Consider the following 26332-nt stretch of genomic DNA (forward strand, 5'->3'; position numbering starts at 1 on the left):
TTCAATTCCAGCCTCAGTCTGTGTGATCCTGGGAAAGTCACTTAACTCTGCTTGCCTCTGTTTCTTCAGAACTGGAGAAGGAAATGGCAAACTACTCTAGCATCTGCCAAGAAAACCCGGTATCAAAGAGTCAGACATGACTGAAAAATGACTAACCCATTATGTACATTATCTCATTTAATATTTAGGCTTCTGATTCAGCTGATTTCCCTTGATATCACTCTAAATCTTTCTGTTCCATAAATAGTTCCATTCACACATCATTAAAATCCCTTTCAAAAGGTTCCCATTGAACTGGGTGGGTCTTTTGGGCAAAGTTTCTAGAAAGGCATTCACCAGAATTATACCAGAAGCTGGCAGGCAACATGTTCTGACCTGCCCTGATAGAGGCAACATTGATTAATTAGTCAGTCAATCCCTCAAATGGTCCCTACACTGATGAGTTCATTAAGTCACTGAATTATCAGAGTGATCAAGAATGGGAGCAGTCCTTTGGTGTTTGCTGGAAGCTTTACAGGAGCAAATGGGTGTGGTAAAGAGTTAGGAATTGGGACTCCTGCCTGGGTTCTAGTCCCAGCTCTGTTACTAAGTTACTGGATGGGCTCAGGTAAATCACTTCTCTCTGGGCCTCCCTTAACGCCCCTTTTAATTTAGGGGACCAGACTAGATGATTCCCAAAGTCAAAGCCAGCTCAATCTAACACCCACATATACTCAAGAGAGAATCTAGAAATTCTCCCCACCTGGGGGGAAGTGAGGACTAGCCAATTCCCAGATGCTTGTATTTCCCAATCTTTCCATCTGCTCCTGATAATAATAATAATAATAATTAGTACTTTTAAAGCATTTAAGGGTTTGTACACTGTTTTCATCTATTATCTTTTTTGATTCTCACAACAATCCTTTGAGGTAAGTGCTATTATTACCACCAACCCCTTTCACATATTGGGAAACTGAGGCTAAGAGCAATTAACGTAACTTGCTTAAGGCCACATCATAAATGTCAGAGGCAGGATTTGAACCCAGATATTTCCTTACTCCAAGGCCATGTCCTTTGATGGCCAGAGGGGCTTTAAAATGAATGCCATTTGGTGGGGATGTCTTAATTTTCTGGAGCCTTCTAGAATAACATCCGTTTTAATTTTTTCCACTTTGAGATTCAGAATCAGAGGTTGTTTCTACCTCATCCTCCCGAAAATTCCAATTTCGTTCTTGACAAGGGAGCACAAGGCTGCCTAGTCTAGATGGGGCCCCGTGTCTGGCTGCGGGTTTTGTCGGAACAACCGTCAGTGTTTTGGAAAGACAAGAAGAAGCTTCTTAGTTTTGCCAGGAGGGGGAACCCCTCGGAAAGTTGCCAAGGAAATTAATCCGGAAGGGAATAATCTGAATTGATGGGGTATTTGGCAGATAATGAAGTGAACAAGTAAACTTGGGTCGCCTAGACAAGGTCCTCGTTCTCTCCGCCAGCCCCAAATTTTGGTCTAGTTCATCCCCAGGGGCCCTTTCTTCAGAAGAGAAGAGGGCGGCTCTATGTTGTCACAACAATAAGGATGGGGAAGCAAGGGCGAGCACCAGCTAGCAAAAAAACCCATTCCGGTTTCCGCTATGGGGACGGGGGAACAGATCTGGAGTGGGGAGTCCGTCCCGATCTCTCTCCCAGGATTCCAGAGTCCGTGGAACCACAACTCCCAGGATTCCTTTTCCCTTGGACTGCCCTCCTCTTGCTTGGCGTGGAAATCCGCTGGACCCGCCTGCTAATCCTCCGAAGGGGAGGTTGACTCTGTTTGGAGCCCGCCCCTGGGACGCTGCGGGTGGCCTGGGATCTCCGAACGTGGTTTGCTGCGGCTACTGCTCAACTGCAGCTGCAGGGAGGGCAAGAGTCCGAGCGGGAGCCCGAGACCCCAGCAGGATGCCTGTGAGTACACAAGGGCTGCCCCGGTCAGCGGGCTTGGCCACTTGCAGTGAAGATTGAGCACTTGACCGCTGCCGATAGGTGACGTTCTTGGGAGCCTGGAGTGTCTGAGCTAGAAGGGACCCTAGAACACGAAATGTAAGATCGGAGAAAGTGGGCGCCTGAAGGGACCTTAGAATGGAGGGTGCTCCAAAAGAGAGGGACCTTCGAGATCACCTCGTCCAGCCCCGGTTAATTTTTCAGCTGAAGGAAACCAGCCCAGAGAGAGGAAGAGACTTGCCCAAAGTTGTTTTGAGGGCGTGTGCCCCCTTGACAGCCGTAGTGCTCCTACTTTCTGCCTCTCCCCAAGATGAATGTGTCATTCCCTCCTGTGAGCTAGAAGGGGACTGCGAAGGACTAACTCGGGGAGCGGGGCACGGAGTTTGCCCAGAGAAGGGCCCAGGAATAGATGCAGGCACAGCAAGATTTGTGTAGCTCGAGTTGGAAGAGGAAGTAGAAGAGAGTCAGGGGACTTCCAGCGGCCCCCGGTCACCCCCAAACGCCCTGGTGTATCGAGTATCCCGAATCAGAGCATTTTTGAAAGGACCCCAGGGAAAATCGCCTTTGGCCTGAAGTTTGGTTTGGGGTTAGGGGGTGGAGGATGGATGGGGGCGGTGACACAGGCAGGACCGCAAACTCAAGAAAACCGAGTAAGAGGTTGTTTCAACTTTAAAAGCGGGGCCCATGAGCCTGGCTGGTACACTCAGCTTCAGGGCTTCCAATTTCGGTTGTCATTCCAGTTCTCAGTCTAGCCTGAGGGACCTGCTGAAGCTCAGGTCTGGAAAGACTGGGAGAAAAGTCTTCCCTTCTTTCTAAAGTGCTGACCAGCTCACCAGGCATCATCGTGACCTTTGAGTGTTTGTTTTTTTTTGTTTTTTTTGTGTTTTTTTTAAGGTTGCATTTCTTAACCCAAGTGCTCTTTTTCATCTGCTTTGAGATCTAGTAGGAAGAGCTTGGAACAAAGAAGACAATGTTAGAAAAGACAGACTTAAATATACATAAAAGAAAAACACATAGAGGTGGAAGGGACAGAGATTATTAGAATATAGAAAACAATGCTGGAATGAAAGGAAGCTTAGAACATAGGTTGTTGACTTTAGAGAAAATTTAATCCACCCCCATAAGGGAGGAGAAGGGACTTGGCCAAGGACACACATAGTTACTGGCAGAATCTGGATTGGGACATAGGTCCCTTCCTAAAGCACTTTTTTTTTTTTTTTTAAACACGTGAGGAAACTTCTCCAAATACAAACTGTTAAAACAGACGAATTTTGGGGGTGGGGAGGGGTTGCAAGAAGAGACCTACCACAAGTTGGTTGTTCTCTGCCCCCATCCCTGCTAGCTTTCCTTATAAATGCCTGAACTACAGTTTTGCCAGTTTTCCTGGGCATTATTGGACCAAGGTTATGTCTCCCATTCTGAAGTGCAGATAATCCAGACCCATTTACCAAATACTGAATTCCTTCCAAAAGGAGAGAAACAAAATGTCACACACACACACACACACACACACACACTCCTCCTTTGGCTTTTTTGCTCACAAAACAGTGAAAACTATACCATCTCCTCTACCTTCCCCCCCATCCTGGGTGGGTCCTTCTGACCTAGGCTCTGGTGGAGAAAGAAACAAGAACATTGTAGAAAAGGGATCCCAGCTGTTCAGGTCCAGGCTGAGCACGCTGGCCCAGTCCCAGACCTGGTGGGAGGAAGTCACTTGTCTTGCCTTCAGAGGCCTATTACAATTAATCACCCATCATTTACAGTGCAGCTTTGCATGCCAATGGTTTTATTAAGTTCAGAGAGGGTGTGACAGACATATCTGTGCCCAGCTGTGCTGGAGTGGGCTGTTGGCTAACTTGCGTGTTAAAGGGGAAAAAAAATGGTTTCATTCTAAGGTTCACTTTCCTAGAAACAGTGGAATGAAATAGCATTTATAAAGTACTCACTTACCATGTGCTAAATGCTGGGGATACCCATTTTTTTAATGGATGTATTTCTTGCTCTTATGGAGCTCACATTCTAATTGAGAGAGAAAATATGTGAAGGATTCATGTTTGTAACAATCTTGTAAACCCCATTTTATACGTGAGAAAAATTGAACTTCAGAGAGGTTGTGACCTGCCCACAGGACACAGAATTAATAAACATAAGAGAGTCAGGAGGTTCTGGGTTCAAACATAACCTCAGATACTTCCTAGCTGTGTGACCCTGCACTAGTCACTTAACCCCAAGTGCCTAGCCCTTACTTTAGAGCAGATACTTGGTATCCATTCTAAGACAGAAGGTAAGGCTTTAAAAAAATAAACAAACAAATAAATAAGTAAACACTGGAGCTGGGAACCACTGCTCTACTCCTTTTATTTCTTCTCTTGATGACTTTGACTTGGTGAAGCCTCCTTAAATCCAAGTAAATACCCACTACCCCTTAAGTTGACCAAAAAAATGTGTTCACTTTGATTTTTTAGAGAATGGCAAAGCTGGAATGGATGTTAGGAGTTATTTAGATAATGTACTTATTTTACAGATGAGAAAACAGGTCCAGAAAAGAAGGGTCGATTCGTCCAAGTACATGCCACCCCTGAATTCATGACAGGAGCAGGGCTGCATTCTTCCTGGTCTCTTTTTTATTTTTTTAATTTAATTTAATTTTTTAAAACCCTTACCTTCTATCTTGGAGTCAATACTGTTTATTGGCTCCAAGGCAGAAGAGTGGTAAGGGTAGGCAATGGGGGTCAAGTGACTTGCCCAGGGTCACCCAGCTAGGAAGTGGCAGATTTAAACCTAGGACCTCCTGTCTCTAGGCCTGGCCCCTTTCTGGTCTGGGGCATTTTCTACCATATCACCCTGCTTCACAATCTTTTTCCCCCTGTAATATTTTCAATTTTCAAGATTTGTTTTCTGATATTTTGTATTCCAAATCCTTTCCCTCCCTCCCCTCCAGATGGCAAGTAATCTGATATAGGTTATACATGTGCTCTTGTGTCATTCATATTTCCTTTTTAAAAAAAATTGAAACAGTTGCAGTCCAGGAAAGTCCAACTCCCTTCTTTTTTAGTTTGGAAATACTATGATATGCTCATCCACCCTATGGCTCTGTCTGCTTCATGTTGAGAATAGAGAAGTGGGGGGGGGGGAGGGGAGGCTGACCCAGGTTGCTAGTGGAACCAAATTGGTGCTCCCGGAGTGCCTGGAAAAAAAAAAAAAAAAAAAAAAAAAAGCAACTTCCTGGTGAAGAAATGTTTTTCAAAATTACCCATGTGGCTGGGACGGTAGATTCCATTTTTCTCAGTGGTATTTAAGTGCATAAGTTATATGATATAGAAGTGAAATGTATTGGTTATTAGACAGAGATGCCAGATGCATGAATGACAGAAGACAAAAACTAACCAGCTGGTCCTGAAAAGCCAAGGTCCTGTAGGGCTGTCAGCACCCTGAGCTATTTGGGGATGGGAGCCTCTGCTCCAGCTAAAAGTTTTAGTGCTAGCTCCTTTGTTCTGAGTGCCCTAGAGAGGCCCACCTACCTGATGCTGAGCATCTTTTCCCCTTCTTTTTGTCAAAACCCCATGGTTTTGTGAAGGATTTTCCTTTAATCTTGGGGTTTTGAAGTGGGAAGTGCTTATTTACAGGGCTAGCCTTACCGGTAGACAGAGGGGTGACTTGAGGGTCTCACTTATGTTGGGGGATCTCTTTAGCCTACTCTTCAATCATCTCTGCTTCAAGTGAGAGGCAGCCCTAAAAAGAGAAAATTGAGTGGATTTTGGCTCGGAGGCTAACTTCAAATTCTGTCTTTGCCCCTGACTACCTATATTTCTCTGGCCTCTCTTTCCACATCTGTAAAATGACAGCCTTCTCTCTCCAAATCTGTGATCCCTTTTCTGAGCATGTTGCCTGCTTGCTGCCAATCACATGTAACAAGGGAGTCCATAGAGGCACTGCCAACTAAGAGGTAGGTCAGGTTGCTAATCCTCTAACGGGCTGGTTTCAAAGTGGAGGCCCCAAACTACCAGAGGCAAAAGCTAATCCAGGGTTTCAGAGATGCCTGCCACAGACAAGAGAAAATACATAGAAAGACAAAGATTGGCCAAACGCCATTCCTCTGTTTTGTCTTGTTATTCTGCTCTGGGTGGGACTTGTGGCTCCTAGAACTCACTTGATCAACTCAGTCATGACCTAATTCAACTGAAGACAAAGGGTATGTCCGAGTCCAAGAAGACAGAATGTACCTGTACAGTGTCTATGCCCTGGGCAAAGAAAAAAAAATCCTGAAATAGTAGAGTTAGAAGAAACCTTAGCGATGAACCCTCTCATTTTATGATTGAGAGGGAAAGAAACTCACCCAAGGTTCCTATCAGGTCAGTGGCAGACTGTACTGGGGGGGAGGGAGGGGGGGAGGGGTCGGCCCTGACTTCCAGCCAATCCTCTTTTCACTATCTTCTCTCTCACCTTAATATATATTTGTTGTTCTTGTTGTTCAGTCGGGTCCAACATTTCCTTAACTCTTTTAGTGTTTTCTTGGGAGAGATTTTGGGAGTGAATTGCCATTTCCTTCTCCAGCTCATTTGACAGATGGGGAAACTGAGTCAAAGAGGGTTCAGTGACTTGCCCAGTGAAGCATGAAAGATGTCTAGACCAAAATAACTGTACCACCCCCCCAACAAAAAAAAAAAAGCAAATAAAAAACACAGCTAGAAAGTGTCTGAGCTCAGGCCCAACACTCTATCCACTGTACCACCTAGCTGCTCTATCCCTATCCATTTATCTGTCTGTCTGTCTATCTATCTACCTATCTATATCTATCTGTCCATCTATCTGTCTATCTATATCTATCTGTTCATCCATTCATCCATCTATCTATCTACCTATCTATCTTCCTCTGAATATAGATTATCTGGGAGTACAATATAGGAGGACCTCAGTTTCCCTAACAGTTATAAACAAATTCTATGGTTCCATGATCCCAGTGGTTGTGAGGGGAGGAAGGAAATGGAGGAGGTCACAAGGCTTTATTTGTATTGCCCATGTGTGATGGCCTGTGGAGCTCGTCTGCTCTGGTCTCCGATGCCCAATGCTCCATGGCCTTCAATTAGAGAAATGTTTGGAAAATTCAAGGACTCTGACAAGATTTAAGATAGCAAGTCCGTTGTCAGCCCATCTTAATAACTGACACAGCCTTGGTCAGCTGAACATCAAAGCTCTGTCATTGCCTGAGTGTGGCAACTCCTTCCATCTCATGCAGGTCACAGTATTACTCAGTAGATAATAGTTATTTTCACTTCTGTTCAGTTCAAGTGCTTGATCCACAATAACACCCTGCCTTTCTGGTCATTAGCATCACCCTCTCCCTCTCTGACTCCTCCTCTGACTTTTTTTCTTTATCTTCTATCCCTAGTTCTGAAACACCAGTTTATATACTAGTCAGGAACAAGGCCTGTCCTGGGACAAATTCTCCATTAAGAAGAAAGAGATCTTGTTGGTGCCAGCTGGGTGGCTCAGGGAATCGAGAACCAGGCCTGGAGACAGGAGGTCCTGGGTTCAAATCTGACCTCAGATACTTCCCAGCTGTGTGACCCTGGGCAAGTCACTTAACCCCCATTGCCTAGCCCTTACTGCTCTTCTACCTTGGAACTAATACACAGTACTGATTCTAGGATGGAAAGTGAGGTTAATTCTAAAATAAAGGGATTAGATGAGTCCATCCCAGTTCACTTTGGGGACCTTGTATAAGCCATGAGGAAACAAGGCCAAGGTCAAAGTTTCTGGCGCTCCTGTTCCTTTTTGGCTGGGGAAAGGTCTAAGCTGATGACAAAGGAGGGATTATGTCTGCCATCTATCCCCAGGACTGGAGGCAGTTCTTGGCATCTAGGGTTATTTTTGCCAGACTACACAAAGACAAGGTAGATTAGAGTGGTGGATTTAGTTGATATCTCAGTTGGGGCCATCTTTTACTTAAGGTAGGGTAATTGGGACTAAGCCTTATGAATCTGCATTTATTTGGAAAGCACAGACAACACTTAGAATTCTTTGGCAGTATAGAAAAAACAAGGGCAGCCAAGTGACCCAGTGGATAGAGAGCCAGATCTGGTGACTAGGGGTCTGGGGCTCAAATGTGACCTCAGACACTTCTCAGCTTGTGTGACCCTGGGCAAGTCACTTAACCCCCAATGCCTAGCCCTTACCACTCTTTTGCTTTGGAACCAGTACTTAGTATCAATTCAAAGACCTCAGGTAGGGATTTAAAAAAGAAAAGAAAAGAAACAATAGAGCTTAGGAAGTTGAAAGGAATAATTATTTAAAGTAAGAAACTTCCAGAGGATAAGAGGCTATGTGGCTGTCTCCATGGAAGCCTCTTGTTCATATTCTAGGGTTTTAGTCTCTATCTCTCAACTATCTGATTATATATTTCCTCACACTTCCCCCAGATGCACGTGGGCCTAATTATAGCTCTTTTGATTAGAGGTATAGAGGTTTGAAAGTCCAGAGCCTCTTTCGGCAAACTGGGCATCTTTCTTAGATAATAATAATAGAATTTATTTTCTTAGGACAACTAGGTGGCATCGTGTAAAAGCCTGGAGTTAGGAAGACCGGAGTTCAAGTTTGGCTTCGGATATTTGCTAGCTGTGTGACCCTGGGCAAGTCACTTAACCCTGTTTGCCTCAGTTTCCTCATATGTAAAATGAGCTTGGCCAAGAAAACCCCAAATGGGATCATGAAGAGTCAGACACATCTTCCTTCCTCTCATATTCAGCTTGCTTCTTAACTCCCACTATCCTCCAAATCCAATCATAGCCAAGTCTTGCTGAATCTCCCTTCATTCTGTCTTGCATTCACATGACACCACCCTAGTTCAGGTCCTCATCAGCCTTTCCCTGGACCACTCAGCCTCCAAAGTGGTCTTCTTGACTCCATTCTGTCTCCCCATCTCCCCCCCCCCCCAGTCCTCTACCTGTCAAAGTAATATATTCCTAAAGCACAGGTCTGACCGCATCATCCTCCTGCCACAGAAGGTTCCCCTGGTTCCCTGTTGGCTCCAGGGTCAAGGAAAAACTTTTCTTTCTGTCTGTTATTTAAGGCTGTTTACAATCTGGCCCTAATCTCCTTCTCCAGGCTTATTGCTTAGTACTCAGCTTCTGGTATGTCAGATTCTGGGCTCCTTACTGTTCCCTGTATAGGGCATTCTGCCTTCCATCTCAGGGTTTTTGCTCAGACTATCCCCCATATGTGCAATGCTCACCCTCTTAGAATCTTGAAGTCTTTTTTTTTTTAACCCTGCCTTCCATCTGAGAATCAATTCTTTGTATTGGTTCCATGGTAAGGGCTGGGCAATGGAAGTTAAGTGACTTGCCCAGGGTCACACAGCTAGGAAGTATTTGAGGACAGATTTGAACCCAGGACCTCCTGTCTCCGGGCCTGATGCTGAGCTGGTACACTGAGCCATCCAGCTGCCCCCTGCCTTTTCTATATACCCTGTATTTACTTACATTTGTACATATTGTTGTTGGGATAGAAGATAATTTCCTTGAGGACAGGGACTGTTTAATTTGAGTCTTTTTATCCTGGGCATATGGCACAGAGCCTGGCACACAGTAGATATTTAATAAATTCTTGCTGATTTCTATTGCGCTTTAAGGATTGTAAAATACTCTTCTTGTACTTCTTCTGTGTTGCGGATAGTATGTGTTTTATAATACCTATTTTTCAGAAAAACTGAGGCTAGAGTAAGTGCCCAGGGGCATCTTCTGAGAGGTTTGACAATGGTAGATAACTCTAGTTTTCATATGCTTGCTTGTTTGTTTTTTAAACTTCCATCTTAGAATCTATACAAGGTATTAACAGAAGAGCAGTAAGGGTTAGGCAATGAGGGTTAAGTGACTTGCCCAGGGTCGTATGGCTAGGAAATGTCGGAGGCCAGATTTGAATTCAGAACCTTGGACTCCAGGTCTGGAGCCCTATCCACCATTGTTTCCTCCTTGTTTCCTACAATTCCCACGTGTTTGAATCAGTATAGCTCTTTGTATTGCCTTAATCCATTTTGTCAACAACAAGCATGAAATAGGGATTATTATGTTCTAGGCATCATGCCAAATGCAAGGGATAAAAAGAAAGGTAAAAGGAACCCTACTCTCAAGGAGCTTTTGTTCTAGCTGGAAGACATGTAAATAAATTCATTCAAGCTACAAACAAATCCTCCTTCTCCCGGAAGCCTTTTGCTGATTCCTCCAGCTCAGCCCCTCCAGTGATCTCTTTCCTTTGAACCGCTTCATAGCACAGGTTTGACCCCAGGTTTGACGTCTTCCCTTGTCTTTCCCCAACCAGACTATAAGCTCTAGGAGGACAGCAGCTATATTTTCTAGTACTTTTGGGTCTTTCGTAGCACCTGATCTGGACTAGGTAAATGAAAGGTATTCCTTAAATACTAATTAGGCTTTAATTTGGCCTTTGCAAATTGTAGAAAGGCAGCAATATTTGTCCACCCAAATCCCCAATAGCCTTAGAAGAAACAATCTCAGTAGCAACATGGTTCCACGAGATCTGTAAAATTGTAGAATGTTAGAGTGAGAATGGATACTAGAACAAAGAGAGTTAGAACAAAGAAGAATGGAGTCAGAAGGGACCTTTGCCCCAAGCTGCGTAAAACTGTAAAGGACCTTCAAACAGAGTATTAGGCAGCAAGGGACCTTAACATTTAGAAGGTGGACCTTAGAACAAAGGATATTGAAGCTGGCTGAAAGGGACTTGGAACAAAGACTGTTGGAGATGGACAGGGTCTTAGAACAAAGAATTCTAGAATTTAGAACGTTAAGACTTGGAAGGAATCTTAAAATCAAGACTATTTAGGCCAGACAAGAACTTAGAATATTAGAGCTAGCAGGGAACTTAGAACAAGATACTGGGACTGAAAAGGACTTTAATGATAATCCAGTTTACCCTTTTCATTTTACATATGGGGAAACTGAGACCCAGAGTTGTGAAGGGACCTGTCTGAGATCGATCATGGAGTTAACAGCAGAGCTGGAACCAGAGCATAGATCTCCTGACTCCAAACCTCATTACCTTTTCATTGCCTTGTAACACCCCTGGCAAGGTCAGAATTCCTTTGAGGAGCAAACAACCGTTGGAATTTCTGAATTAATATGATGAACAACAAGTGAAACTAGCCCTGGATAAGGGCAGCTCCTCTCACCTCAGAACACCAGGAGGAAAGAAGTCTCTTTACAGTGAGTTTTACAATTGTGGAATAGAGGGGGCAGCTAAGCGACTCAGTGAATTGAGAGCCAAGTCCAGAGACAAGAGGTCTTGGATTTAAATCTGGCCTTAGAACGTGACCCTGGGCAAGTCACTTAACCCCCATTGCCTAGCCCTTACTGCACTTCTGCCTTGGACCCAATACATGGTATTGATTCTAAGATGGAAGGTAAGGGTTTAAAAAAGAAAACAGTTGTGGAATGGCCCACAGGAAGCCAGTTGATGAATCAAAAGAGAATAGTGTATAGGATGAGTGGCCTTGAAACTAGTCAGTACTATGTTCAAGAGAGGCAGATGGATAGTTCTCCCAGTGACTCTGACCCAGCCCCAGGGACAGTGCTGTGGGCTGGACAGATGAGTGCCAAGTTCAGGAAGGCCTTTGGTTACTCTCCGACTGAAGCATGTTAAGAGCACTCAATAGGGAAGATCCATGTTAGAACAGACCTCTAGAATAGAGGTGTCAAACATACCACGTATGGCAGGAACCAGATTCAAGTATAATTGGAGTGGGAGCAGTTAGGTGGCTCAGTGGACAGAAAGCCATACCTGGAGACCAGAGGACCTGGGTTCAAATGTGGCCTCTGCCACTTACTAGCTGTGTGACTTTGGGCAAGTCATTTAACCTTTTATTTATCTCAGTTCTTCATCTGTAAAATGGGGGCACATTGGAGAAGTGCTGGGCAAGTCACTTAACCCCCAATGCCTAACCTTTACCACTCTTCTGCCTTAGAACCAACTACGTATTAGTTCTACGACAGAAGTTAAGGGTTAAAAAAATTTTGGAACTATTTAGCAAAATAAATAAAAATACAACAATACATGTTGTTGTTGAGTCATTTCAGTTGTATTTGACTCTTCATGACCCCATTTGGGTTTTTTTCTGGCAAAAATATTGGAGTGGTTTGCCATTTCCTTCAACAATTCTACATAATTTTACTATGTGGTTTTCTAAGTCAACATGTAGGAGTGGCTCCGTGGTGCAGTAGATGGAGTGCCAGGCCTGGAATTAGTGGCTCAGTGAACAGAAAGCCAAGCCTGGAGACCAGAGGACCTGGGTTCAAATATGGCCTCTGCCACTTACTAGCTGTGTGACTTTGGGCAAGTCACTTAACCTTTTATTTATTTCAGTTCTTCATCTGTAAAATGGGGACACACTGGAGAAGAAAATGGCAAACCACTCCAATATTTTTGCCAAGAAAACCCTATGCACAAAGTTCATGTCACATAGTCAGACTGGACTGAGTGGCGACTGAACAACAACAAAGTTAATAAAGCATGCAGCCTGCAAGAATATTTATATAGTTGTTCCTCTTCCTCCATTTCTGTTTGATTTTGACATCACTGCCCTAGAGCATCTACTGTGCCAGAGGACATTCTTCTGGGAGATGGAGGAGGTGCTCCCTGACTACCCTGAGGGCTGAGTTGGAAGCTTTATGGGCAGTGAACCATTCATCTTCTCAGGCTAGTGAGTCAAAGTTGTGTGACTTATCTTGGGGGAGCCGCCTCTTATTTCTGGGCTGTGGTTTTTCTCTTCTGTATAATTAATTAGAAGAGAGGATCTTCAAGGGCTCTTCCACCTCCAACCTTCCATGACTCTGTTGAGAATATTTCTTTCTCTTGCTGTATCTTTTTTTGTTTCTATGTAATACTTGGTATAATTTTCTAACTGGGTTTTGGTCTGTGTTTCAAGCCTCTTTCCTCATTCCTTTGTCCTGACATTATCTTACATTCCCTGCCCCTGAGGAGCTTCTAGAACTGGGATGATTGAGATTGAGATTATGAGCCCCATCTTGTCAGTAAACAGGAATTCATTTCTCTGCCCAGGGACAGCTTTGGGTCCCTCACTGAAAAGAGCTGTGGAGGTCAGAACTTAACCAGACCCAACTCAGTCTTCCCATCTAGGTCACCAAAGTCTATTAGAATTTTATGACCAGGGAGCAGTTTAGGTGGCTCAGTGGATGGAAAGCCAGGCCTGGAGATGGGAGGTCCTGGGTTCAAATGTGGTCTCAGACACTTCCTAGCTGTGTGATCCTGGGCAAGTCATTTGTCTAGCCCTTAATGCTCTTCTTTCTTGGAACTGATACTTAGTATTGATTCTAGACAGAAGGTAAGTGTTTAAATAAGTTTTGTTTTGAAAAAGAATTTTTCTGACCAGGCATGACTTATCTCCCATCACCATGAAGTATTTGGGGTAAAGAAAATATTAGCCCACCTCCTCATTAGGCATTCACTAATTAGAGACATCCAGGGGAGAACTGAATAAGAAGCCTCCAAAATTGTATTTAATGGCTCAAGGCTCTGAATGAATTGTCTCTGATCAAGTAGAGAGAGACTGACCGATTATTATTATTTTTTAAACCCTTATCTTTTGTCTTAGGATGGATACTAAGTTTTAGTTCTAAGGTAGAAAAGAGGTAAGGGCTAGGTAATGGGGATTAAGTGATGTGGCTAGGGTCACACAGCTAAAAAGGGTCTGAGGATCACGTTTGAACCCAGGACCTCCCATCTCCAGGTCTGGCTCTCAATCTATTGAGCCACCTAGCTGCCCCAACACTGACCAGTTAATTTATTGGTTCTTGCTAGCCTGATCAATAAATTGATTTTCTCACCTGGAACCCAGTCTTTTGGGATTTTTAATCCATCACATTGTAAAGCTGGACTAAATTGATTCAGGAGTGTAAGAGATGAGGAGCATGGAGAGCACCGAATGACCCAAAAGGCAGATCTATTTTGTAGAAGCATCTCTGGGCCTAGGACTTAGCCACTACTTTATGGGTTGTAACCCTCCTTCTTCAACCTTTTGTCTTTTGAATGTGGCCATTAAGAAACTGGCTTTTCTTGATTATACCTGCTTCTAACAATTGTTTTGTTTTTCTTCAACAAGGAGTGGAGTACAAAGGAAAAAAGTTGGCTTTTGGCTATTAGAAGAAACAATTCAATACTTTTTTTTTTTTTAACCTTTACCTTCTGTCTCATAATTAATACTAAGTATCAGTTCCAAGGCAGGACAGTAAGGGCTGGGCAGTGGGGGTTAAGTGACTTGTCCAGGGTCACACAGGAAGTATCTGAGGCCAGATTTGAACCTTGGACCTTGGTCTCCAGGCCTACCTCTCAATCCACTGAGCCACCTGACTGCCCCCAATTCAATACTTTTTAAAAAGAAAGTATTTTCTTGTCTTTCCTGATTGGAATTCAGTTTGGCCAATTTTTTGGTTGTTGTGGAGGTGATGAGGTAGGAGAAACAGAAAAAAATGCTGGCTCTCATTCTGCTATCAGGTCTTGGCCTGAAAGAAGTATTTAACTAATGGGTCAGGGTCTGGGGGTGGGGCTGGGGATTGGAAACTCCAATTCCTTGAAGGCATGGAATGGCACTTTCTGGTTTTTGTGTCCTAGTCAGAAGCTTAAGCAGAATGATTTGATAAATACTTGTTGAAAAAATCCTTGGCATCCCAACTCCACAAGCTGGAGGGGGCTGCCAATCTGTTGGGAATCTCAGAAATCAGCTAGTTTAACTCCCTCATTTTACAAATGGGAAAACTGAGGCCCAGAAATAGAAAGTGATGTCCTAAGTACCATAACTGGTTAAATCTATTCAACAAGTATGCATACATGAGAAGCAGTATGGTTTACTAGAAAGAGTGATGGAGTTTAAAGGACTAAAAGGATGGAGTCTAAAGGTATAAAGAGTGAAGGAGTCTAAAGACCTACATTCAATTCTTGCCACTGCTAGCTGTGGGAATCATTTACCTCTCTGAGCCTCAACTTGCTAATTTGTAAAATGGAGATTAGAATATTTGTTGTTCATTCATGTCTGACTCTTTGCGATCCTATTTGGGGTTTTCTTGCCTAAGATACTCTAATGGTTTGCCATTTCCTTCTCCAGTTCATTTTACAGATGAGGAAGTATAAGCAAATAGGGTTCAGTGACTTGGCCAGGGTCACACAGCTAATAAGTGTCTGAGGCTGGATTTGAACTCAGGACTTCCTGACTCCAGGCCTGTTACTTTATTCAATGTGCCACCAAACTGCCCTATAATAATGCTAATTATTATTATGCTGATAAAATTATCATAATAATAATTATTTCACTGGACTTGTTGTAAGGATCAAAATAGATAATTATGCTAAATGTTTTGCAAACTTGAATGATTGTAATCCCTAGCATTTATATAGTGCTGGGAGCTCCTCAGAAAAATAAGGGTCTCCATCAGGATCCATCAGGTCAGTATAAAAGGCAAAGCCTTACGTGGATCCTTGTTGTCTGAAAATCAGGCCATAGGATGGATGGATACCCAATCAGACCCCTCTGTGTGACTCTCTTCTGATTAATACTTTTTATTATTAAAATTACTACAATCTATATTTTTAGGATAGCCTCAAGTTTTGTAGTATAGATATAAAAATTCTTTATAGAGATCCATTTATAGAACTCCCATTATAGAAGTCTCCTTAATACTCTATAATAAACCAGCATTTAATGAGTAAATAATTACACTCTCAGTGAAATAGCAGAAGCTGTTCTTTTCTCTGTCTCAGAGTTTGAAGGCCACAGCATGACAAAACAAAATACCATTTTTCCTCCTTTCTCATGCTGAATTTAACCCTATGAAACCAAAATATTCTCACACTTTGCTACTTTCCCACATTAGACTTGTCCCTCCCAGATTTTAGGGTTCTCACACTCTAATCCACTTTTGAAATATGTTGAAGGTTCTTTTAAAAAAATAAAACTTAGAGTTTTGGTAGCCTTGAGAATTGTTTAGACTAGATATAATTGATATGCAGAAATACATTTTGTGTGCCAAAATTTTATGTAACCAAGTATAATCTTGATTTTCTTTTCTCTGTTTTGAATTTGAAATGTAAATTTTCCCATCATTTGTGTGTCTGTGAGAGAAAGGTATAAAAATAAAAATTCGCAGGAAGCCAGAGAGAACATCTTTCGGAAAATCCACTGTGTCTCTAACTCTCTCTTCCTCCCTCTTTGTTAAACCATTACACCTCTCAAGATAACTGGAAGCTTCTGGCTGGCTTCCAGCAATATAGAGCTTTACGATTTGCAAAGCACTTTGCAGATATTATTTAATTTGATCCTATAAGGAAAGTGCTGTTATTATTACTATTATTATTTATTAAACTCTTACTGTCTTAGAATCAAAACTGTGCATTGGTTCCAAGACAGAAGAGAAGTAAAGGCTAGGCAATGGAGGTTAAGTGACTTGCCCAGGGTCATAGCTAGGAAGGGTCTGAGGTCAGGATTTCTTTTCTCTTAATCCACTATGCCACCTACTTGTCCCCAGTGTTACTTTTATTCCCATTCTATAGATGATGAAACTGAAGCCCTTGTCCAAGCCTTCATTACCTCATACCTAGACCACAACAATAAATAACCTGGGGTTTGATTTTCCTGCCACAAGTCTCTCCCCACTCCAGTTCATCCTTCACTCTGTGATCAAGGGAATCATCCCAAAGTTTAGATCTGATCATATTAGGTCCCCCTCCCCACTTTCCACTCAGTGGACTGCAGTGATTCTTTAGCATCTCCAGGACCAATATAAAATGCACTGTTTGGGGTTCAAAACCTTCCATAACCTGCTCGTCTCCCCTGCCTTTCTGCACCTTCCATCACCCTCCCACTCACCACCCTCCTACTCTGTAACTCTCTAGCTCAGGGGTCAGCAACGTATGGCTCTCAGAGCCATATCTGGCTCTACCTCCCGACTGGCTAGTCCGGGCAGAGCCCCAGGATGTGCCCCATATTCCAGTGCCTTCCGCCTCCATCCTCTTCCTTCCGCAGGCGTTTATGGCTCTCATGGCCAAAAAGGTTGTCAACCATTGCCTAGCTAGTAGGCCTTGCTATTCCTTGAATAAGACATTCCATCCCTTAGTTCTGAGCATTTTTTAAAGAAAATTCTTCCCTTTCTGTCTTAGTTCTAAGACAGAAGGGCAAAGCTAGGCAATTAGTGTTAAGTGACTTGCCCAGGGTCACATAGCTAGGATGTATCTGGGGTCACATTTGAGCCCAGGCCCTCCACTGGCGCTCTGTCTACTGTACCACCTAGCTGCCCTTTGCCCTGGGCATTTTCTCTGGCCATCCCCCATGCCTGGAATGTACTCCTTCCTCATCTCTGCCTTCTGGCTTCCTTGACTTCCTTCAGGGTCCAGTTGAAATCCCATCTTCCGCAGGAAGCCTTTCTCAATTTCTCTCTGATGATGATTTCCCGTGTGTGCCCTGCATTAGCTTGTTTGTAGACTTGTCTTCAAAATGGTGGCTCCTATTAAACCGGGAACTCCTCAAGCAAGGACTGGCTTTTGCCTTTCTCTGTGTCCTCAGTGATCGGCACAGTGCCTGGCATATAGTAGGTGCTTAATAAATGCTTATCAACTGATGGGCAAGCTAGAAAAAAAGGTGACCTCAGTTCCCAAAGTATTTCCTGATCTTTTTAATCCTTTTTTAAATACAGTATCCTCTTGATTTTAGACTCCATAGTCACAGGATTTGGAACTGGCATTTTTTTTTTTTAAACCTTCTGTCCTAGTTATCAGTTCTCAGCTAGAAGAGCAAAGGTGAGGCAATTGGGCTTAAATGACTTGTCCAGGGTCACACATCTAAGAAGCGACTGAGTTTCTCTTGACTCCAGGCTGTGCTACCTAGCTGCCCCATGGCATTACCTTGAGAAAAAAAAATCTCCTCTAACCCTGTCGTTGTTCAAGTGGGGAATCTGAGGTCAGGAGTGGTTAAGTGACTTCCTCCAGGTCCCTCAGGGAATAAGTAGCAGAGCCTGGGTCTGAGCCCTGGTTTTCTGACTTGGGGTCCCCCACTGCCTGGCCACAGAAGCAGGAAGTCCCCAGCCCTCAGGAACTCATAATCACAAGGTCAGGTTCAAGCATGATTTATGAACAGGTGTATTTGTCAGAAGCTGTTAGGTATGCTTCCCTTGGATCCAGGCAAGTTGTTTTAACTTTTAACAACCCCAAGGTATTTACTTTTCCACAAGCCTGCCCTTGATGCCTTCTTTCCTTTCTTTCAGATGCATTTCATCTTCTCCAGCGAGGTGGAGCTCCTCTTTGATTTCTGGAGGGTCCACAGCCCAGCCGGTAACAGGGGGAAGCCCCTTCTTTCTTTCCCTTCTTCTTCCTCCTCCCCCACTGCTCTCCTGGGCACAGGCCCTAGAGAGCCTCTATGTGCAGTGCCTCCCTGAGGAACTATGTCAGAGATATTCAGAGGCATCTGAAAATTGTTCTTCATGAAAACTGGAATTTGACTTGCCCTAGATACATATGACTCCTCACACAAGACTAGCACTTTATGGGTTTTCAAACTGATTTTACTTTTGTCCCTACAAAAACTCTAATCATCAGGGGGCAGCTGGGTGGCTCAGTGGATTGAGAGTCAGACCCAGAGATGGGAGGTCCTAAATTATAATCTGACCTCAGACACTTCCCAGCTGTGTGACCTTGGGCAAGTCACTTTACCCCCATTGCCTAGCCCTTACCGCTCTTCTACCTTGGAGCCAATACACTGTATTGACTCCAAGACGGAAGGTAAGGATTAAAAAAAACCAAAAAAAACCCTGTCATCATAATGTTCAGCAGCTGTAGTATTGGAGGTTCTTCAATTCACATCCCAATTTGACCACATGGGCAGGTCATTTGGGCTTTGGTTTCCTCTTTAGTATAATGGGGCTCAAATGAGAAAGTTCAGGGCAATGAGATTTGCAAACCTAAACCATAGCTAGCATTAAAACAGCACTTTAAGGTTTGAAAAATGTTAGATTCTCACAAAATCCTGGGAAGCAGGGAGGCAGAAAAGTAAACTGAGGCAATCACGGGCTCAATGATTTGCAAAGGGTCCTATAGCCAGTTAGTGTCTAGGGCGGGATTTGAACTCGAGTCTTCCGGATTCCAAATGCACTTCATGACGAGTCAAGACATCACCCCACGAGGTCATCGGTCCTTTTGGGACCCACGGCGGATCCTCCCTCCACGGTGCTTTGAAGAGTTGTGATTATTAGTACTACATAGAGTCACAAGGTCCAAAGCCAAGTTTTGCTACTTACTAGTTTGGGGAACTCCGGAAAGATACTCAGTTCCGAGTCCCAGTAAAAGGTGGCAGTGGGCCATTCAGCTGACCCTTTACTCTCCGGCCAGCTCCAAAGCAGGCTTTCCTCCAGCCGGCCCAGATCTTCTGCCTGTCCCTCCGTCCTGCCCTCATTCATCTGTTGGCAGCTGCTGTCATTCAGGGCTGGTATTGACGCACGCCGGACAAGTGAAGTTTGAGAAGACTTCATTTCATCTCAGGCTGCCGACTTACACATACATCTTCAAAGAATATGACCCCTGGGCAGACCAGGTCCTTGGCACACCTGATCCCACTGGCTGGTGAAGTGGCTATCAGTTGACATTCCCATTTTACAGAGGAGAAAGTGAAGGCTCCAAATGAGGTGTTTCCCCAAAGCTGAATAAATCCTATCTGAGGCTGGCTCTTGGAAGGCTAGACTCTCTTACCTGACCCCAGAGGGCTTAAATAGCAGAGTGAGCATTTGTTAAACCTTATATATAAAACAGATGAAGCAATTACCAGCGTTTAAAAAGCAGCTCTGGTGAGCTCTTAATCTTTTTTTTATGGGCTGCCTCCAGTGTGTGGCTTCTTCAGGCATTTGGCTTCTCCTTCCAACTCTTTCTGTATCAGCTGAAAAAGATTTGGAGTCCATGTGAGTGTCCTAGCTGGGTAGAGGGGTTGCTTTTTTTTTTTTTTTTTTTTTTAACCCTTACCTTCTGTCTTAGAATCAATACTGTGGCTTGGTTCCAAGGCAAAAGAACAGTAAAGACCAGGCAATGGGGGTTAAGTGACTTGCCCAGGGTCACACAGCTAGGAAGTATCTGAGACCAGGTTTGAACACAGAATGTCCCATCCTGGCTTTCAATCCTCTGAACTACCCAGCTGCCCCCAGAGGGGTTGCTTCTTCCAGGTTTGCTTGGAGCCCAAATTAGAAACAGATCATAGAGGAAGATGTGGCATAGTGGACTTGTAGTCAAGAAGACCTGAGTTCAAATCTTGCCTCAGTCCTGGGTGATACTGAGCAAATCATTTAAATGGTGTGTGCTTCAATTCCTCATCTGTGAAATGAATTTGAACTTGATTCTCCCTAAGGTACCTTCTTGCCCTAAATCTAACCCCATGAGGGCCCATGAGGGAAGTGGGGCACCCTTTGGGCAACGTCCTGAATGTCTTAGAGGAACCAGGCCTTAGACCTTTTGGCCTAATGAGGGCAAGGCCAACAGGATGGCCTCTCCCAGGAAAGTGCAGAAAGTGGTGGACAAGCAGCCTTCCCTATCATAGCATTCTTTTGAAAAATTTAAATTTTTTAATTAATAAAAATTATTTTCTCTTTTGCTCACAAAAGAAACCCTCAGTATATTCAAGCAAACAAGCCAAATCAGTTTCCATGCTGGTCTTTTGTGAAGCTGTTTTCTACCATCTGAACTTAAAGAGTCCCCAGAGAAAAGGTCCAGGGAGAGGAGGAGATAGTGAGAGTAAGAACAGTGTAGTATGGAACTACTCATGTGTGTGTATAGTTTTTAAACCCTTATTTTCTGGCTTAGAATCAGTACTCTATTGGTTCCAAGGCAGAAGAGGGGTGAAGGGTAGATAATGGGGGTTAAGTGACTTGCCCAGGGTCACCCAGCTAGGAAGTGTCTGAGGTAACATTCAAACCCAGGCCCTCCTGTCGCCAAGCCTGGCTCTCTATCCACTGAGCCACCTAGCTACTCCTCATTTGTTTTTAATATTCTTTGCTTCATTTCTTCCTCACTACAAGTGTGTCAGAGAGGCAGGGGAGGAATCACTATCCCCAGTTTATAGATGAAGAAATTGAGGTTCAGAGCTTATGGACTTGTCCTGTATTCTAGTTACTTAGCTAGTTAGTGGCAGAGCTGGGAGTAGAACCTAGGTTTCCCTCCTCTCTCTTTCAGTGAGCTTTTCCTTTTAAAGAAATCACGAACTTAATAATCAACTGCAACAAGGACCTTTCAGATAAACGCATAGAAATATAAAACATGAGACCAAGTCCTAGCACTAGAAAAAACTGGACCAAGACAGTAAAAAACAAAACAAAACAAAAAAACAAATAAGAAGCAAATAGATAAGATACTCTTGTTCTATGTCCTCCCCAGATTTCCCTCCCCCATCCACCAAAATTCTGCCACCTTTGGCTGTGTTTCCCTTTCTCCCCCTTCTTTCCCCTACCTTTTTTGGTATCATTGTCATCGTGTTCAAAGGTCTGTCTGAATGGGCTGCTTTTAACTCAATGGTTCTTACAAGTGTCTTATGGGAGTCGAGAAGTCCAGCATGTTCATAGTGGGCAAAGGGCAGTGTGGTGTGGTAGAGAGAGCACTGAATTTAGAGCCAAGAGTCTTGACAACTCTGCTACTCAAACCTTACCATGCAGGGAGAAGAGAACCAGCTCTGGAGTCAGGAAAACTAGATTTGAGCCCAATTCATCCACTTATTGGCTTCTGTTGCTCATGGCCAATCATTTATCCTCTGAGAGGTTCTATTTTTTCATCTGTAAAATGGGGATCTTAATACTTGTACTACCTCCCTCATTGGGTTGTTGGGAGGAAAATGTTTTGCAAACCATAAAGTGCTAGGCTGATGCAGTTGTCATTATTACCCATGTGGTCTGGAGCAAGCCATTTCCCCTCTCAAGCCTCAGTTTTCTCACTGGTGAAATGAGGGGTTTGGACTAGAATCTATGATCTCGAGTCGAATTCTAGTATTTTAAGATGCTCCTGCTCCTGGGTTCAAGCCCCCAGGCAGGAAGGATGCCTGTGGCCAGTATGGGTCAAGGTTGGAGGCAGTGGAGGGAACTGTAATTCTTGAGATCAATACAGAAATCCTCTCTGGAACCACTCATGCCCCTTGGGGAGCTGTCTGGGCTGTGTTGGGATCTCTGGAGCTGGGCTTCCTTCTGCAGGCATGGCTGTTTCTGTGCTGGTGGTCCTCCTCTTGGCTGTGCTGTATGAGAGCATCAAGGTTGGCAAAGTAAAGTTGTTCCATTGGTCCCTGCTCAGGCTGCCCCCAAACCACAGCCTGCCGCTGACGGAGTATACGGACCAGGACTCTACAAACTCTGAGCCAGCTCTGACCAACAGTGACCGAACCAGGTAAGGGACTGGACTGACCCAGAAGGCACTATCTCACTTCAGCTCCAAACCTACATTGGGCAGCAAAGCCTGGGCCTTCTTAGCAAAACAGTCTGGACCAAGGAGAGCAACAGCTAGGTAGCTCAGTGGATTGAGAGCTAGGTCCAGGGAAGGATCTTGGGTTCAAATTTGACCTCAGATACTTCTAGCTGTATGACCCTGGGCAAGTCACTTAACCCCAGTTGCCTAGTCCTTACTGCTTTTCTGTAGCTAATACTTTGTACTGATTCTAATATAGAAGGTAAGGGTTTAAAAAAGCAAAACAAACAGCCTGGTCCAAGGCCCTCTTTTTTTTTGTTTGATTTGAAAAATTTTATTTAGTCAATTGATTTAGAATATTTTTCCATGAATTAGGTCTTGATCAATGATACATGTAAAACCCAGGGGAATTGTGCGTTGACTAAGGGGGGCTAGGGGGGTTTGAGGGAGAGGAAAAGAACATGAAATATGTAACTATGGGAAAATATTAAAAATTAAAATAAAAAAAGAATATTTTTCCATGGTTACATGATTTATGTTCTTTCCCTCCCTTCCTCCCACCCCCCTTCCGCAACCAAGACCCTTTTAATCTCTCTGATTGGCCTTCCCCCAAATTGAATATTGTCCTATTTTCCCACCTGCCTGAACTATGGCTTGAGCGTCTCCATATGGTAAGCAGAATGCCCTTCCATGTCTCTTGCCTCTTCGTGGGGCTTACTTTCCCTATTACCTGCTTTCATGAGTGGGTCATCAATGGTACCCAATGTACCCTTGCCCCAAGCCTCACGGTATCTTATAATAATACTACTTACATTAATATAGGGCTTTGTGATTATTGCTTTCATAGCAACACAAGGAGGGGGCCAAAATCATTATCCCCATTTTACAGGTGAGAAAGCGGAGCGGCATGCCTAGTTCAAAGTCACATAGCGTGAACCCAGTCTTCCCAATATGGATTCACCGTTCTCACTAGAGCAGGCTGCCTTATTTTCCAGGCCTTAATCCAATTTCCTATCCCTCGCCATCGCCACCGTTCCGGGTGCCCTTCTCTAACTCGCTCTCTTTTCTATCTAGGTGGTTTCTGGGTCACTTGGGCCAGTCTCTGATGCATGTCGCCCAGGTGGTCATCGGCTACTTCGTGATGCTGGCTGTGATGTCCTACAACACCTGGGTTTTCCTCGGCGTGGTCCTGGGCTCCGCTATTGGCTACTACTTGGCCTACCCCCTCCTCAGCGTGGGATAGAGGGCGGGATGGGCTTCGGGGCCGCTGGATGGTTGTTCCGCTCAGCAAGTTGGGCCGTTTGCCCTCTCTTCTTTCCTCACTGATGAAAATCCCCGGGGTTCAGGCGCAGGCACCTCTCCTGTCTGCCGGCCGTTCTCCAGCTCCCTCATCTTCCTCCTTCTGCCCCACTTCCAGGGGCCCGCCACGATGGCTACGGACAGTATTCGCTGAGGACCTCTGGTGGTGGGTCTGCTCTAGCCTAGCCAATCCAAGCCAGCCTGGGCGGGGTAGAGGGGAGGAGGCGGAGCCAGAGCCGCGGACGGCCTTGCTCATTGGGTCGCCTCCTCACGGGTTTCCTGGCAGACTGTTGGAAAAGGGATTGAGGCTGGGGCAGGAGGCCTCCAGAGCCACTCTGTATCGTGCCTTAGTTATTAGGGGAAAAGCTATGCAGGGTTTAACTGCCCTCCTCTGTCTGTGGAAGGAGGGGACACGCCAGCTTTGGAAACTCACCTTTCTGCCTTAGGAATGCTAGAAAATTGAGGCTGCTGCCAGCGCGTGCGTGGGTACGTGGGTGCGTGCGTGGGTGTTGATTGATCTGAGATTAATTTCCTCCATTCCTCCTGCCGACTCCCTTTCAACAAGCCCCAGATCAGCTGCTTTGGGCATCGTCAGCACAAACTAGGTTTTTAAGCAAACAATCTCCCATTAAATTCATAGTGTTTCAGAGCTCTGGACAGGGAATACCTGAGCTTGAATCCTGACCCTGGAACTTGGTAGCTTTGTCATATTCCCTCAATGGGCCTCAGTTTCCTCACCTGTAAAGCAAAGGGAATGGATTAGACTAAATAAGCTTTAAAGTGTCTTCCAGCTCCATATTTAGGATCCATTTCTTTCACGTTTTCTGAGAAGACACAATGAACCAAGGAAGCTAAATGCTGCTGATGGTGGGGTGGGGTGAGAAGACATTATGAGGGCTGTAGAGACCTGGGGGGGAGGGGATGGGGAGGCTCAAAGGCCTCGAGTGCCAAAGAGGTGACTGCTGTTTGTGTATGCCTTGAAATGCATGACTTCCAAAGTTCCATTCCAGCTGGGATTCTTGCATGAATTTTCCCAAGTGCACATAGTCTGTCATTGGTAGAGGAAGGAACATTCCCCCAAGTTCCCAACTCAGGGCTCTTTCTACTGGACAGCACTACCTCCTTGCTGTTCTGAAGGAAACTGTGAAGTTGTATCAGGGAAGCAGGATAGCTCCAGCCTCACCAGTGACCTTATCAGTCTGGACAGTTATTGATGATCTCTCTTTCCACCATCTTAATCTAATCTTTTTTTTAATTCAGAACAAGATCAGTGTCATTTAATAACTTTAAGATCTCATTTCTCCTCACTAACTCTACTCTGTGACTGCACATTCACATAGAACATTCATTAAACCCTCCTCCTCTGTGTTGTTGGACAAAGGTGGAATCAACCCCAAGTCATTTATTCTCGCCCTCAGGGAACTTCCAATCTAAATAAAAATGCAATTTATATTTTTGGCATTAAACTCATTTAAAAAAAAGTGAATAGATTTTTTTCAAGGTTATTTTGATGAGACATTTTGGGGGAAAGGGTGGCAGACAAAGAAAAGGGAAGCAAGAGAAGAGGGAAAAGGGATAGAAATAATGCTAAGAATATAATAAAGTAGGGGACAGTTAGGTGGCTCAATGGACTGAGAGTCAGTCCCAGAGACAGGAGGTCCTGGGTTCAAATGTGACCTCAGACACGTCCTCGATGTGTGACTCTGGACAAGTCATTTAACCCCCATTGCCTAGCCCTTACCACTCTTCTGCCTTGGAACCAATACACAATATTGATTCTAAGATGGTTGGTAAGAGTTTTAAAAAAGAATATAATAAAGTCTCAGAGCAGTGATATTCATCTTAAGTAATGAAAATTATTTTTAAAATTAATTTATTTTTCAACATTTTTCCATGGTTACATGATTTATGTTCCCTCCCTTCCCTCCTCCCAACCCCCCACCCTCAAGCTGACAAGCAATTCCACTGGGTTATACATGTGATGAAATTTATTTTAAGTGAATGGAATTTCAGATATCAAGCTGATCTCTCTAGGTTTTCCCTGGGTCTTTCTACTTCCTGAGGGCCAGCAGAGCACGAATGGTGTCCTTTAGGAGGGAGAAATGAATTCTGCTGAGATGTCTTTAGAGGCTACCATGACATTAGTCTTTTGCTCCAACTTCTTTATGCTAGTATTTACGGATTATAGAGCAGAAATGAGCTTCCTTCCGTCTCCCTTCCTGACTCTCATAGTTCCTAGAGGGCAGGAGGGCAGACAGGGCTGGAAGTGGTATTTGATAACAGGTTCAAACACATATAGGTAACTAGGTAATACAGTGATCCTTCACCTATTGCAGGAATTATGTTCCAGAGACCCTGGCGATAGGTGAAAATCCACAAAGTACCGGGGAAAGCAGACTGATGCTAGTTACTGAGCCAATCAGTGCCCAGGATATAGAACACAGCGCTATGGTTGGTCGCCTCTGCAGTGGTGGCATGCTGCATTTCCATTGTGTACAGTATAGTATTCATCTGCAAAATCCCACAATATAGCAAATACTCTATAATATATATATTTTTAAAACCCATGATACAGTGAAGCCACAATAAGTGAACCATGATATAGCGAAGGATGGCTGTATTGGTCAGTTATTGGTATGATGGGATTTCAGAA

General features: G+C 44.1%; 1 protein-coding gene across 1 annotated transcript; it reads left to right on the forward strand.

Annotated features, from left to right (window-relative positions):
- Positions 1-1846: 1846 nt before the first annotated feature.
- On the forward strand, positions 1847-25131 carry SLC31A2 (solute carrier family 31 member 2). The gene is made up of 4 exons (XM_044661366.1): positions 1847-1914; positions 18225-18291; positions 22173-22362; positions 23455-25131. The coding sequence occupies exons 1-4, from the start codon at positions 1909-1911 to the stop codon at positions 23621-23623; spliced, it is 432 nt and encodes a 143-aa protein (XP_044517301.1). The 5' UTR covers positions 1847-1908; the 3' UTR covers positions 23624-25131.
- The last annotated feature ends 1201 nt before the right edge of the window (positions 25132-26332 follow it).

Source organism: Gracilinanus agilis, chromosome 2 (genome assembly GCF_016433145.1).
Source record: "Gracilinanus agilis isolate LMUSP501 chromosome 2, AgileGrace, whole genome shotgun sequence".
Classification (NCBI taxonomy): domain Eukaryota; kingdom Metazoa; phylum Chordata; class Mammalia; order Didelphimorphia; family Didelphidae; genus Gracilinanus; species Gracilinanus agilis.

What these genes read in the sequence shown, in the direction of transcription:
- SLC31A2 (XM_044661366.1), top strand. An exon ending in GAGGGTCCACAGCCCAGCCG is followed by an intron (nt 18,292 to 22,172) that starts GTAACAGGGGGA and finishes TTCCTTCTGCAG; the next exon opens with GCATGGCTGTTTCTGTGCTG. An exon ending in ACCAACAGTGACCGAACCAG is followed by an intron (nt 22,363 to 23,454) that starts GTAAGGGACTGG and finishes TTTTCTATCTAG; the next exon opens with GTGGTTTCTGGGTCACTTGG.